Source organism: Perca fluviatilis, chromosome 21, assembly GCF_010015445.1.
Source record: "Perca fluviatilis chromosome 21, GENO_Pfluv_1.0, whole genome shotgun sequence".
In the NCBI taxonomy this organism is placed as follows: domain Eukaryota; kingdom Metazoa; phylum Chordata; class Actinopteri; order Perciformes; family Percidae; genus Perca; species Perca fluviatilis.
In genome coordinates, this window is record NC_053132.1 from 5,540,832 (window position 1) to 5,555,717 (window position 14,886).

The window sequence follows — 14,886 nt, forward strand, 5'->3', positions numbered from 1 at the left end:
CCGTGGGAAAAATGTCATCCACTTCCAAATACTTGGCAAGTAACAATCAATCAATTATCAAATCATTAGTAAGTGCTTTATTCTTATATTTTGCTCTATAAAATGGCTATTTCCACAGTCAGTCTATGCAACGGCTCAGACGATGGTTCAGTGATGTGATAGATGATAGAATTCACAATAAACTGGATACGTTTCAGTACACGATAGATCATCTCAGTGGGATCCAGTGAGATTAACTGGAAGTGAGACTACGAGAGAAATCCGAAAGTGCAAAAGCACCTCACAAGAAACACAAAGGTCAAACAACAACCTGAAAATGGACCAGTGAAGCATGGTTGTGCTTATCGTGATCTCTCTCGGTGAAAACATCACTCTTCTCCCATGATTGTTGTGGGAAGATTCCCCCCTTTTGAAAAGAAGCGTTCGGTAAGTTCAAAAAACAGCTCACTTCCTGGGGTGGAAGACCATGAGAGGCCTGTCTTCAATCTTCTGCCAGGGGCTCTTCTTGTTCCCGTCTTTGTCGTCGGGATCGTCCTCAGGACTGGTCAAGGAGTCGCGGCGGTTCTCGCTGTTGCTGCTGCGGCTGCTGTTCACGCGGCTGCGTCCTCGCCTGGGGATGGTGGATCCTCGGGAGGACGGACCTTCGTCTAGAAGAGGGGTGAGGGAGTTCTCCTCCGGTGAGACCGGGCGTCCCTCGCTGCTGCTGGGCTCGCTGTGGTCGGGGTACGCCAACTTGGAGTAACACTTCCCCCCACTGCTGCTAACGCCGTGGCCCTTCCGTCCTCCCGTCCCCCAACGCTCGTCTTTACCCTTCCTGTTCATTGCCGACTTGCGCTCTTGGGACTCCAGAGGCGGTTCGAGGTTGACGTCTCGTCCAGCGCTGCTGGGACCCCCCAAGAATCCCCCAACGCCTCCTCCACTGAGGTCATTCCCAGCATCTATGTAGGAGTGGCGCACGTGAGCGTTGTTACGTCCATCCAAGGAGATGAACCACGCCCGTGGGTGCTGTTTAACACCCAGCTCCAGTAGCTTCTTCTCAGTCAGAGCCTGCAGTTCGCCGTTCATCTGAGCCATGGTGGAGTCGTTGAAGAGCACCGGGATGGTCACTGGGCCGCCAGAGGAGTCAGATGCCCAGCTCGGATCCTCCGAGTCGTCGCCTTGGGAGCCACCTTGCTGCTGCTGTTGGCCTTGTTTCTGGGAGTGGTGGTGATGGTGCTGCTGGCCTCCTCCCGCGCCATCTTTATCTTGGTCCTTCTGGTCCTTGCCATCTTTGGGATACTCGGAAGGCAAGCGCATGTAGTGTGCTGGGATGACCAGGGTCGGCACCATGCTCCGGTACATGTTCTCCTTCATCTGGTCAATGGAGCTGCAGAAGATGATCTGACCTGGCTGGGTGTTGAGGGAGGTGGGTCTGGCAAGGCTGTCTGCAGCTGCTGCCGAATATTCGGGCGGTTTGTCAGACTGGCTTGGCACGTAGCCTTGAAAGCGAGGTGGGGACGGGGGATCAGAGGAGTACCCTCGATTGTCGTTGGCGAGCTGGTGTCGGTGATATTCAGACTCTTTGCCCTCCATAGGGCTGTAGCTCCGGTTGTAGTCTTCATGCAGCAGAGGGTTGTCCAGGTTGTTGGTCTCTGTGGCACGTGTAACCTTCATGGGGAAGCTTTCACCCCTTTGGGGACCTGAAATATTTTTTCCCTTTGCGTGTCGCAGCATGTGAGCTGGAACATGCTTGGTTAAGTCCTCCCGTGAACTCTGGTAGTCTCGAGATGGGGACATTTCAGATTTGTCAATTGAAGGGCCAGACTCAACGTGGCCGCCACAGATCAGATTTAGGCGCGAAGTGGATGTGCCCTGGTCTCTCTTTGCACCATTTAGATTGGAAGTGTGGACTTTCCCTTGCTGCCGTCGAGGTTTCAAACACTTCCGCCTAAAAGGTAAAGAGACACTGAAGGTCAAAAATGAAAGAAACACCTTTAATCTGCTGGGGATTACAATAGGAGTCTAATCTAATGAGAGCCTAAAATCACCACCAAAATCACCGTTATTTTTGCTATTAATAGAAACCTAAATCTGAGACCTGCGCCTACGCCTACGCTCCCCACACCTGCAGTAGTAGAGCAGCACACAGAGCAGGATGAGCACCAGCAGGGCCAGCGAGCCCAGGATGGAGAGCAGGAACAGGGTGTGGTAGGTGGTGATGTCCCTCAAGCCTGGATGAGACAAACCCAATCCTGCAAGACAATTCATGGCAGAAAGACGTCTGGATCATTGTGTTAGTGCGTCTCTCAATGATGTGATGTCCCCACCACCCTGTCTGTGGCACTCAGCCTCAAGCCCATTGCTTCCCACTGAGGGTGTAAATCTTTACAGTGTGGCTCATTGATGCGTTTTAAATAGTTTTTGGACAACAATGGAGCTCCATCGCACAAAGGAAGACGATATATCAGGCATTTATGATTATTATTGTGGTAACGACAAGAAAAACAAAGAATATCACCAGCCTCCTCCTCACTGAATGGGAGGGTTACATGATTTAACTTCTTCCAGAGACAAAATGTCATACTGTACTGTATATTTGATGCACCGTGAGAATACCACCCGACAAATCTTTCCAGGTACTGATTTAAGCATGTTGTTATGGACTTATTTAAACTATGAAATGACGCCTGACCTTCAGCACCAAACAGAACATTACATTACAGTCTAAGTTTTTCTGTTTTTCTCCAAGAGACATACAGGAACATCTGCTGGCACAGCAGCAACACTCAAGATGAAAAACAGCACAGGCAGCAGAGCAGGAGGGTGAGATGAGTTACGGCAGCGTTTTCCTTAGGTTTGTGGATAATTTAGGTGCACATATTTGGCAGGGGGTTTAAAGGGTCTTCCATCAAGAAAATGTTACGTTTTTTAATATAAAATGCATTTTTACATTGTTTCGGACCATAATTATAACCATGTCTGTGTCTAAAATGTTGGAACAGCTAGAGCACATAAATAAGTAACACTCAAAAAGCTTTAAGATTTAACATTCGTTCGGCTTAGATGGTGCCCAAAACGGCCGCACTTAAGTCTTATAATGGTAGGAAAAACCCTGATTACAGTACCTGAAGATGAAGGGAAAGCAGCTAACCAGTATCCCATCTGAGGAACCACAACGTTCCACACAAACTGTGGGCCGTCCTTTTTGATGTAGCCCGTCCCGTTCCTAACCCACAGTCCTGCAGAAATGTAAAATATCATCACTGTTATTACATATGCCGCATAAGAAAATCGGACGCCTCCATTACAGAAAGTACAGGAAAATATCTTTTACGTGCTACCCTTACCCGTCTTAGGCTGATACAGCCAAGCAGGAACACTTGTGGCCATCCTGTTGCGGGTGTCGGACGGCAGCGGCACCGAGACGTGGATCGGATCTGAGACCTGGATCTCACGGCCATTTTTGTCAAAGAGCTGAATGCTGATCACGGCCAAAGCTGTCAAGTCTGTCCACCCTGTTTCTACACCTAAAAAAAGTCACCGATATCAGCTTTAACACGTCTGTTACAAATCTGTAAAATGTTGTTCTTGCAATCAGGATTTTTGAGGCAGATGGAAAGATGTTCACTCTTTCACTATTCAAACAAACAATCAGTATTTGACTCTATGGTAAACAGTAAATATGAATCATCATTTTGTGGTGATTTATTGGGTGATCAGCAGACCCAAACTACAGTTTTCAGCGGTGACCCAGAATGAAAATCTGGGGGACGGTTTTTCTTCTTGGGGTGAAGAAGTGTTAACATTCTGAGTTTTATTTGAAGTATTTTTAATCTGTTTAAAATCTGCAGAAAATTCTGCGTTCGCAGATTGCGTGTGGCCCTGGTGATCAGGTTTGGCTCACAAACCATGTTCCAGTTCATCCCAAAAGGTGTTGGATGGGGTTGAGGTCAGAGCTCTGTGCACGACAGTCATCTTCTTTCACACCAAACTGGGAAAAACATTTCTTTATGGAGCTGGCTTTGTGCACTTGGGCTTTGTCATGTTGAACTTGAACTGCTGACACAAGTTGGAAGCTCACTATTGTATAAAATAGCATAGTGTGATGTAGCATTAAGATTTCCCTTCGATAGAAAAACGTGGCCTGGATTAGGGCTGGGCGATATGTAGAAAATCAAGTTTCACGATATTCTTGAAGAAATACCTGGGTGCCGATATTGTGACGATATTATATGGTTGACAATTGGTGCTTTAAAAAAATATCTTCACATCATCAGTAATGTGGATATAATGACTAAGTGGGTAAAGGCAATAATAGAACAGCTAAACAGAACAGTCTGGTAAATTCATAAAATGACATCACTTTACTGTAATGCAGCCTTTAAAACCAGGAAAAGACACTTAAGCCATATTATGATATTACAATGTCCAAAATCTAAGACGATATCTAGTCTCATATCACGACAATGATATGATATCGATATATTGTCCCCAGTAAAGTACACAAACGTATGTATCCACACACCTCCGGCCAGATAGTAGATCATTCTCGACACCCACCTGAGCTGTTGGTCTCTTGGCCCAGGAGAAACGGGAAACCGCCGATCTCATACTGAGTCCTGGCCGTGGTCAGCGCAGCAGACAGCGCCGTGTAGTTGGAGTCGGACGGCAGCTGAAGGGACTTCCTCTGGAGCTGCACCAGCGGCTGGTTACGAGCTCCTGCAGAGAAACAATCCGTCTGTAAATCCTACAACCAGCTCATGTCTTAAAAGGTCCAATGTGTGGGAATTTCTCCCATCTAGCGTTGAGATCATATATCGCAATCAACTCTCTCGCGCCAAACAGTTCAAAGTACGTATTACAGCTACGGTAGCCTTCACGCTTTTTTCTGATGACGCTCTTGCTCTTTTCAATATCATTTTTACTTTTTCTGGGCGAAGAAGAAGACTCCTGTTCCTGAAATTTTGATTTTGAATACATGTGGTCCTCCATGTTTCCTTCTTCAAACTCGCCGGGGCCGGGAAGCTACGATACCCGTTAGCAGCGTTAGCAGCACCTGTGACTTTATCATGTGACAGCGAAAACATGAAAGGTGGAGCAGTATGTCCTGTATGTCCCTTACCGGCTAACGTATTTCAAGATGGAGCATGAATATGGAGCGTCTACCCCAGTTCATGCTAATGCAAATGTAGAATTTCAAGCCAATAGGAATACTTGGAATTGATGGAGGTGGTAAATATTCATGAAAAAGGACAAGTTTGTGAACGGGCAACACAGATTTTGATAATGAACAACTAAACACCTTACACACTGGACCTTTTAATGTCTCTTTAAAGGTAAGTAAACTAGTAAGTAAACTTTATTTATATAGCACCTTTCACAGACAAAAGGGGTCACAAAGTGCTTTACAGTAAAACAAAAACAGAGCAAAGACAACACATACAAAGGTGTAAACATACGGGTGTTTTAGTGAGTATGTTTACATGCACACCAATATTCCCACTATTATTCGGAATATGACAATATTCCAAATTTGATACAGGTCATGTAAACAGCATATTCCATTTGGATATTCAGAATAAGGCCTTTTTCCGAAGTTAGCATTTTCTTATTAAGACAGGTGGGATATGCCGGTATTATTCGGGTTTAAGAGGCGTTCTTGGACATGTATACAGTGCATTCGGAATATGTGTTTCAATCGTGGTTTTTAACCGCAGTTTGTGACCGTTTATGGCGTCTTGCCTGTTTAACGTCTGAAGCGTGATTTATGCTTCTGCGTTAAATCTACGCCGTGGCTACGTACATAGGAACGTGGAGACACTGACCCAACGCCATAGCCTTACGTGCACCTCTTGAAAAATGTAACTACATTTTGTGGCGACACACGTCGCTCGGCTGTGGCTTGGTAGCGTTGCATTTCCCCCCCGACTCGTTTCCTGGTTCTCCTTCTCCATAAACAACATGAAATCAAGGAGAGGGTTAACTTCTCCTGCTATAGATTTCCCACCGTGGTCAGAAAGAACAGAGGAGACACTTTGTTTCTCTCGCTCTGCCTCTAGAGTCGCTAATCACCGTCTCTCTCTCTCCCTCGCTCTACCACACACACACACACACACACACACACACACACACACACACACACAAACACACACACACACATCAGCCCTGCTCTTCTCTTAAAGATATGAACGCACACACCAACGCAAAAGTATAAACTTCAGGCCACTTACGTAGGCTACGCCGAAAGCTCTGCGTGCGCACAACCATAAATCACGCTTTAAGGTCAGCTCTGTGCGTTGCTATGGTTACTGTACAGAAACCAACCAGCTAACAGTTTGCAAGGCATGTGGTAGAGATGCATGCCCAACACACAAACACACCTAATTTCAAACATTATGTATAACTTGGATATTAACAGGTTTTTGGATATGCACAAACATCGCAGCGGCGACCTTTTCGAGAAGCTGGTGGAAGGAATGAAAGAGGCACGCTGTGTTCACAAACAAATCCACCACCCGTGGAAAACCTATTTTGCACGGCTACATGTAGTCTTTTCTCGAAATAAGGGCAAAAACAGGACTATTATGTGCAGGTAAACATAGTCAGTGAATTACAGATACCAAGGAAAATATAAAGAAGCAAAAGTATTGATGCCAGACTTTGGTGCCAGTTGTAGTGAAGTTAACAGGGTGGCAACTCACTATAACCCATCATATATGTGTATTGTATTTGTAAAAACTCTACTCTGCTGCAGCTGTTGCTATGGTGAGTAGCAGCAAATAACACAGGGTCATCTAAATGTTAAGCAGTGAAATCTGTGAAGGCGTGAGCAGACACGCGGGAGAGGAGAGGGGTGTGAATCTATCGGCACTCTCTGCTGGAGACGCACTAATTTAAGATGTGATGACAGAAGAACTGTTGAAGGGGTCAAACTGACAGACCCCAAAATAGGACTAACGTTACCCGACAGCTCTACATTTTTGTAAAACTGTCCGTTGTGATTCATCTTTTGAAAACACTGGACGGATAAATTGTGCCTCAGTTCCTCGGAGTGAGCCAACGGGCCCTCGTAAATTCGAGGTGTGACGGGATAAGCGAGCGCGCACGCCTTATCATCAAACATTCGGGGTTCTTCAGAGAGAAATGTGTTGTTTTCTTTACCTGGCGACCCAGACAGCACCTGCAGCACGTCATCGTACAGAATAAGTGTTCCTGGCCTCTGAACCAGGAGGTACAGGCTGACGGAGGCATACACTGGGGGAAAAAAAGAGGAAGAAATGTAAATGAACTCAGCAGATATTTAAAAGGTGTAACAACAACAATGCAGAGACTTGATTTCTCTTTAATACCCGTTTTACCATCATGTCAGCCAACGTATAGTAAAGTTTCAGTTTCAAATATTTTAAATTAATGATTGATAAACACATAATGAAACTGGAACATGTACAGGAGTTTAGTAGCCTGGATGCCAGCCGAACTTAGCCCCGCCCACAACATTTGAGGTCGGGAAGTTCGGTCTGGACTTGATCCGTTGTGGAGCAACTACGCTCCAACCAGAGCTGTTCGGACCAATCAGATTGTCAGGGCGGGCTTTACACGATGATGGACAGATGATCACCAGTAACGTAATCAACTATGTCACCAAAGAGCGCTTGGGTTGAATTTGTTTACGACAAACATGGCTGCCATCGCGTCTGTTATAGAAGATCTCGACAGCGCATTCATTTTAAAAGAGGAACAGAGAACCTGTCCGCACGAAACGGAAACTGCCGCCTCTGCCTTCGCTCTGTCGAAGCCTGCCTTTGACTTGCAGCTTCTGTGATGTCTGTCGCCGTTGCTCTGATAGGTTGTAGGTCTATCCAATGAATGCAGAGGCATTTTCTTTCCTGGTTCGGTTGAGACACGCCCCATAATCACAGCCCAATGGAGCAGCATCAGACTCAGATGTATGACGACTTCAAGCTAGGAGTTTAGCGGTGCAACTAACAAATTATTTTCATAGTCAATTAATCTGTCGATTACTTTCTCGATTAATCGATTAGTTGTTTGGTCTATGAAATGTCGTTCAGTGTTTCCTAGAGCCCAAGATGACACGCTCAAATGTCTTGTTTTGTCCACAACTCAAAGATATTCAGATTACTCTCACAGAGGAGAGAAGAAACTAGAAATATTCACATTTAACAAGCTGGAATCCGAGAATTTGTTACTTTTTTTTTCCAACAACTAATTCAAACTAATGATTGAATTGACAAGTAATTGATTAATCGTTGTGGCTCTAGCTGAGTTGAACAGTTCATTTTGCTTTAACTTTAAGGACAAATAATTCAACTTTTATTGTATTCAACTTAAATGGTTACTTTCAATCTATTGGCATGAATGTCACTCAAACGAAAGTGCTCTTCACGCTTATTAAAGTGCACGCTCTTCCTTACGGGGGATGCGGCTGGAGTGCCAGGGCACAGAGTTGGTGACGTAGTCTTGTTTGGAGGCTGTGATGATGACCCATGTTCCGGGGCGGTACAGGAAGCTGACTCTCAGGACGCCATCGCTGCCGGCCCTGCTGGACGCCAAGATGGTGTGGTTGCTGTGGACTTCCACCTGAGCGTCCACCAGCGGTGACAGGTCGCTGTTGTCGAACACCTGGACTTTTATTTGCACCTCTGGAAGAACACAAAGACAGAGAGGTACAGTTACTTTGCATTAAGCGGAAACCGTTCGTGATTAACTAGTCTATATCGACGAGGTTTTAACTTCCAGGATTGGTCAGGTGCCGCGGGAAATTCCGCCGGATGTCCTTCATTTTCGGCCGGATGTCTGTTACCTTCCTCTTTCTTTGTGTTGTGATTTTAAACCAGCTAGACTATCTGTCCAGTCTGAGTTTTCTGTTGCACGACTAAAACTACTTTTGAATGTAAACACATTCCCCCAAAACAAGTTCCTTCCAGAGGGCGTTGCTCCGTCCGTGTCTTTCAGCCCCAGAACATTTTGTTTCTCGTCTTGCCTCTTGGACAGCTAGATGTGGGTCACGCTGGGGGAGGTTTCCATGGATACATGCTGACTCTTGTTGTTGCTGCCTCCTCACTCGGCTCAGTTCAGTTCATGTAGCACTACACGAGCTGTCGCCCTCTAAACCCTCCAGGCCTCTAATGACAAACTCCTCCATGCTAAATGCACTAATGGCTGCATTCAGATCATAAACAGCATGTGTGTGTGTGTGTGTGTTTGTGTGTGTGTGTCCATACCCATTGTGTGTGTGTGTGTGTGTGTATGTGTGTAAATGCTTACATGCATTACCATAATTTGTTCAATAAAAGCTCCCTTATATGTGTGTGTGTGTGTTGTGTGTGTGTGTGTGTGTGTGTGTGTGTGTGTGTGTGTGTGTGTGTGTGTTGAGAGAGCGAGAGAGAGAGCGTGAAGTGGATTTCCTCAATCTGGGCTTGAAGCAGCTCCATTGACAGAAACACTGAGAGACACAGTGTCACATCAAGAGTCTGGGAATTCTCCCACTCACACAGCCTGAATATAAATTCAGCTGAGATCAAGTGGAGTGTAAACCCTCCGAAAACTCAGACAAATCCTTGGAACTTAAATTCACTAGGGCTCCAACTAACGATCATTTTCATTGTCGATTAATCTGTTGCTGATTTTCTCGATTAATCGAGTTGTTTGGTCTATAAAATGGTAAAATGTCAAATGTCTCGTCTTGTCCACAACTCAAAGATATTCAGTTTACTGTCACAGAGGAGTGATTCAAAAGAATTGACCAGTCCCTCCAGAAAAACGCGATTATGCGATCGCATAATTCAACGCATAATCAGCCAAAGTCCTCATATTTATGCGGGGGCCGCATTTTTTCAAATATGCCGCACTTTCGCGTATAAATTTGCCGATTGCCGCGCAAAATATGCGGGGCTTGCATGATCCCAGCATTTTCGTTACAAAAAAGTCACATATCTTAGCAGAAAGTTGAAAGATGTTGCGTTTACTTCACACAAGAGCAGCCATTTTCCCCTGTTGCCATGGGAACGTTATGAAGTGACGTAATTACGCAACGTGAACATCATCAAAAAGCAGGTTGGGGGGTAGGGGGGGGGGGAAATCACTTTTTTTTCTCTTTTTCATCAAACCTCAGTTTCAATTTCATCGCATAAAATTGCATAAATATCATATAGCATATTCCATCACATTTTTTTAAGAAAACTTGCCGCGTAATCAAGGTTTTTTGATCGCAACAATCACAAAAAAACTAATTTTTCTGGAAGGACTGAATGACTCAAATCGATTAAGTGATTAGTAAAACAGTTGTCGATTAATTTAGTTGACAACTAATCAATTAATCTTTGCAGCACTAAAATTCACACTTTTTTTTTCAAAGTCAGAGAGAGGAAACTGATATTTAGTGAGAATTTAGTCATTTAACTTTTAGGTTTTGCCCTTTTCTTTAAATATAATCAACAGTTACTGCACCTTTGACTGCTACACACCATCACTGGTTTCTAAGAGCACAATAGGGTTGCAGCTATTGATTATTTTCATCATCCATTCATCTGTCTGATTGAAAAGTGACCCCCCAAAATTCAGTGTACTTTCATAGACAGATCAAGAAAACCAGCAAATTATTCACCTCTGATGGGCTGAAAGTGGTGAGTCTTTGGCTTTACTGGTTAAAAAAAAAAAAAAAAAAAAAAAATCACTTCAGTAAAAGAAATCGATTAGCTGAATAGTTGCTGATTGAATTGGCTGATCAATGAACAGCTGATGATGCCGATTTCTTAGGGAGATAATTACTTCATGTACACTGTTAGAAAAGTCTGTTAAAAGGTACAGAGAATACACTTTAAATGTTTGAGAATTTTCCATTTTTGGATTAACAGAAATGTCCATAAACTTAACGGAAAAGATACTGGTCATTTTCTGCCAGGACGTTATCTGTTGTTCTACCGTTTTTTTTCTTATTAATATTACATCAACATCAATATACGAGGCTAGATATCGTCTTAGATTTTGGATATCGTAATATCGTGTTGTCTTTTCCTGGTTTTAAAGGCTGCATTACAGTGAAGTCATGTCATTTTCTAAACTTACCAGACTCAAGTCAAGTAAAGTCAAGTTTATTTCATCCATAGAAATGGAAATTACAGTGCTCGTACCCAGCATAATGCCCATAAAAAGATAGAGCATAAAATACAATGCAAAAAAAATACAAATACATACAGTACAGAAATTATAAAATGCACATTTAAAGTGCTTGTTGTGCTGTCTGATAGCCTGAGGTATAAAAGAGAGAGCATACCGCTTAGTTTGTGTCACAGGCGGCCTTAGCCTACCACTACGTTCCATCTACGACTGTTCTAGCTGTTCTATTTATTTGCCTTTACCCACTTAGTCATTATATCCACATTATTTAATAAAACTCTCTTTGTGTTAATATTTTGTGAAAGCACCAATAGTCAACCCTTCAATATCACCGCAATATTGACATCAATGTCTTTGATCAAAAACTAGGGATGGATCGATTATCGGCCCTGGCTGATTATCGGGCCCTTTTTTTTGGCAGTTTTCAGATTATCTGTATCGGCGTTTTATTTGCCTAATAACCGATAAAGTTAATGAATTCATAAGTGCGCTACGTTGGCTTGGCTACAGCTCTGTGTCTGTCCCTCTGCTTCGGTTTCTCTCACCACTGAGTCTGACCTAATGTCCCCCCCCCACAACACTATCTGACTCTCTGTTACTGGGGATTATGTTGAAAGTTTCTCATTTATTAAATAATTGCTTCAAGCATTTAAACTAAGTTTTGTGTTGCAGTTTGTAACATTACAAAATCTTAATATTGACTTAAAGATGATCATTTTCACTCTAAATGCATATCGGTTACATTAATCGGCATTGGCCTTAAGAAACCAGTATCGATCGATCCCTATCAGAAATATCGTGATATTTGATGATTGATCTTTTTCCATATGGCCCAGCTCTAACTTCACAATATCTTGCGAGTTGTTGCAGCTCAGGAGAGGAACATCTGAGCTGTTCAGACACACCTCTGAGGCATCAATTAATTGAGGATTTAATCAGTCGAGCAGCAGCTGGAGAGCAAAATGAAAGTTTTGGTCTTCAAACATCTTCATTTTCTGCATTCTGGTGAATTTTTCTGCAATGATTTGTTCCTTTTCTGCATCAAGTTTTGGTGCAAATGTCTTGATGTATGTAAAGGAAATTATAATAGCTTTTTGGGGTGGGTTGCACTGGCCAGTTTTGATTATTGGGGGGGGGTTGTAACAGAAATCCTGTTTCCTGCCTCAGCACTCGGCCACCCCGTGACAAGTACAGTACACAGCACACTTAAAGGATCAAAAGTAGGGATGTAACGATGCATCTCGAATCGGTTAAAAATCTATATCAATGTGAAAAAAAATTAAAAACTAATTGTTTGACTTCAGACGTCACTCGGCTTCTTAGTTCATCAATTTGAACAGATTTTTTTTCTATTTTAGTTATTGTAATGTGGGATTTGTTTAAGAAACTGAATTATTAATTTCTTATTTAATATTTGTGATAAAATACAATGGCAGTTGCACTTTTGATAAGAGGACACATCTGTTGTTTATATATATATATATATATATATATATATATATATATATATATATATATATAACTGTGGCTCAGGTGGTAGAGCGGTCTTCTACCAATCGGACAGCCGGTGGTTGGATCCCTGGCCCTGCAGTCTATGTGCCGAAGTGTCCTTGGGCAAGACACTGAACCCCGAATTGCTGCCTGAGCTCTGCCATCGGTGTGTGAATGTTAACTGGAAGTCGATGCTAAATGAAATGTAATGTCATTTTTTCAGTCATTTGTCTGCAGCTGTATTAAAAATAATCGTGAGAAGAAAAAAAAAAAATTGCATTGTGAATCATATCAAATAGGGACTTGAGTGTATTGTTACATCCCTAGTTGATTATGTGTTTTATATGTAGGCCTACTGTAAAGTACAGCTGTCACAGACAAATATAGTGCAGTAAAAAGTACAACATGTCCCTTTAAAATGTAACTAAAAGTACACTTAGTTACAGTCAGGCAGGGTCTGAATGTGACCATCCATGCAGCCTAAAATAGCTTGAAGCATGCATAATGCAATGTAATTACATAATGTCCTTCAAAATGCACACCATAACATAAACACTGCAGCTTTTAATTAAAGCTGCTGCTGCACCGACATTCATGTTTGTATTCATGCAAAAAAAAATGGATTTATGGGGCTTTATGAAAACACAACGTGTGTGTAGTCTTAGAGGCTGAACCACATCCACCCTGGTTTCTCTGTCATTGTTGTTCAAAGCACAAGAGACAGCAGGGCCTGTGTTTCAGCACGTTAGGCCTGACATTACAGACAGACTGTTTAAGGCCTTTAACACAGATCTCACACCACACATCGGAACAGAATCACAGCGCGCACACAAGCGGGGCCCACCACGTTGATATTAGTGAATCTATATGCCATCAAACTAATATTATCAAGCGGATACGATGACAAAATCCATCCCTTAAAATCCATCTCCTTTTCAGACGGCATGATACAGTATCAGAGTGCAGCGGTGCAAAGAACCGACGTTTTTTTTGTTTTTTTTTCGCCAAAAGCCATAAAAATGCAACCACTCCCATCTCCTCATTGTGCTGCATCCCCCCGGTATGGCGAGCTTACCAAATGCTCCCTGATCTGGAAGAGATTTGGCCAGCGCCTCCCGGACCGCGCAGATCCAGACGAACAGGAGCAAACGAGAGATGGAGCTGGCTGGCATCCTTGCAACTACATCTCTAGTCCCAGCTCGGCGGCCGTGTGTCCATATTTCTCACCCAGGCAGCAGTTTCTCTGTTTCACTCCTCAGACATTTAGCTTGGAGTGGTGCTGAGATGCTGCCGTGCCGTCTCTGTGTGTGTGTGGGCTTCGCCTTGTTTTTATTGTCTGAGCTGGAGAGGAAAAGTGTCCGACGTTTCCCTCTGCTGATCTCAAGTGGAACAGCGACTCGACTGCTTCTTACTCTGCACAACACTGGTCCTAATCTGTATGAAGGACCTGTCAGGATGCATGGGGAATTCGTTTAGAAACGCTAAATACATATACTATAGTAATGTTTTTTTAATAAACGATATAAACCAAGTTAGACCAAATTAAATGTTTATGATCTCAAGTGGAACATCGACTCAACTGCATATTTTTCTGCATAACACACTGTTCCTAATATGTATTTCGAGACTGTGGGGAACATGTCAGGATGCATGGGAAATTAATTTAGAAACGCTAAAAACAGATTTTTAAATGTTTACAGAAAATATTTGCCCAGATGTGACCAGTGTAATGGAACAAAGTACATTTACACTCTATCAGTGGTGGAAAAAGTACTCAACTTTGCTTAAAGGTCCCATGTAATGTTCATTTTCAGGTTCATACTTGTATTTTGGGTTTCTACCAGAACATGTTTACATGCTTTAATATTGAAAATGCACTTTATTTTTGTCATACTGTCTGTCTGAATAGATTTGTAGTCACCCTCTGTCTGAAACACTCCGTTTTAGTGCCTGTCCCTTTAAATGTGTTTCGTGCTTCTTGCGGCCTGGACAGCGGTATGTGCAACTGCAGCCTGGGCGACTGTGTGCGGAGGGTTTGCGGACGGTCTGAGCGCCGAGCCGTGCACATGCAAGATTTTATAACAACACAAATGGGGTGTCACAGACGGTGTTGCAATGATTGGCTTGCTAGAGGACCCGGAAGTGCAAATACGTCGATTCAAAGAGAATTTAAAAAACAAACTAGACTAATGTACAACCTCAGAGCAGACTGGAGAAGAGAGGAGGGCCGTTCTAGGAGCTGCTTTGACCGCAATTAGTATGAACGACCAGACGTATGCA

At 43.3% G+C, this 14,886-nt stretch overlaps 1 protein-coding gene across 2 annotated transcripts; it reads right to left on the bottom strand.

Moving 5' to 3' along the window:
- LOC120551339 (protein FAM171A2) lies at nucleotides 1-13,959 on the bottom strand. 2 transcript variants are annotated; one of them, XM_039788686.1, is made up of 8 exons: nucleotides 13,682-13,959; nucleotides 8,412-8,639; nucleotides 7,141-7,233; nucleotides 4,540-4,698; nucleotides 3,327-3,506; nucleotides 3,105-3,218; nucleotides 2,078-2,231; nucleotides 1-1,927 (listed from the first exon to the last, which is right to left on the bottom strand). In XM_039788686.1, the coding sequence occupies exons 1-8, from the start codon at nucleotides 13,776-13,778 to the stop codon at nucleotides 445-447; spliced, it is 2,508 nt and encodes an 835-aa protein (XP_039644620.1). In that variant the 5' UTR covers nucleotides 13,779-13,959; the 3' UTR covers nucleotides 1-444. The 2 variants fall into 2 exon arrangements, with proteins under 2 accessions (XP_039644620.1, XP_039644621.1); XM_039788687.1 differs by having other exon boundaries at nucleotides 2,105-2,231; nucleotides 13,682-13,957.
- Between the last annotated feature and the right edge of the window lie 927 nt (nucleotides 13,960-14,886).

Bases quoted from the DNA above. Each gene is read 5' to 3' on its own strand.
- LOC120551339 (XM_039788686.1), bottom strand. From the start codon at position 13,778: ATGCCAGCCAGCTCCATCTCTCGTTTGCTCCTGTTCGTCTGGATCTGC. The intron at 3,219-3,326 runs GTAAGGGTAGCA...ACATTTCTGCAG, and splicing joins GCTGTATCAGCCTAAGACGG to GACTGTGGGTTAGGAACGGG. The intron at 2,232-3,104 runs GTACTGTAATCA...ATTGTCTTGCAG, and splicing joins TGCTTTCCCTTCATCTTCAG to GATTGGGTTTGTCTCATCCA.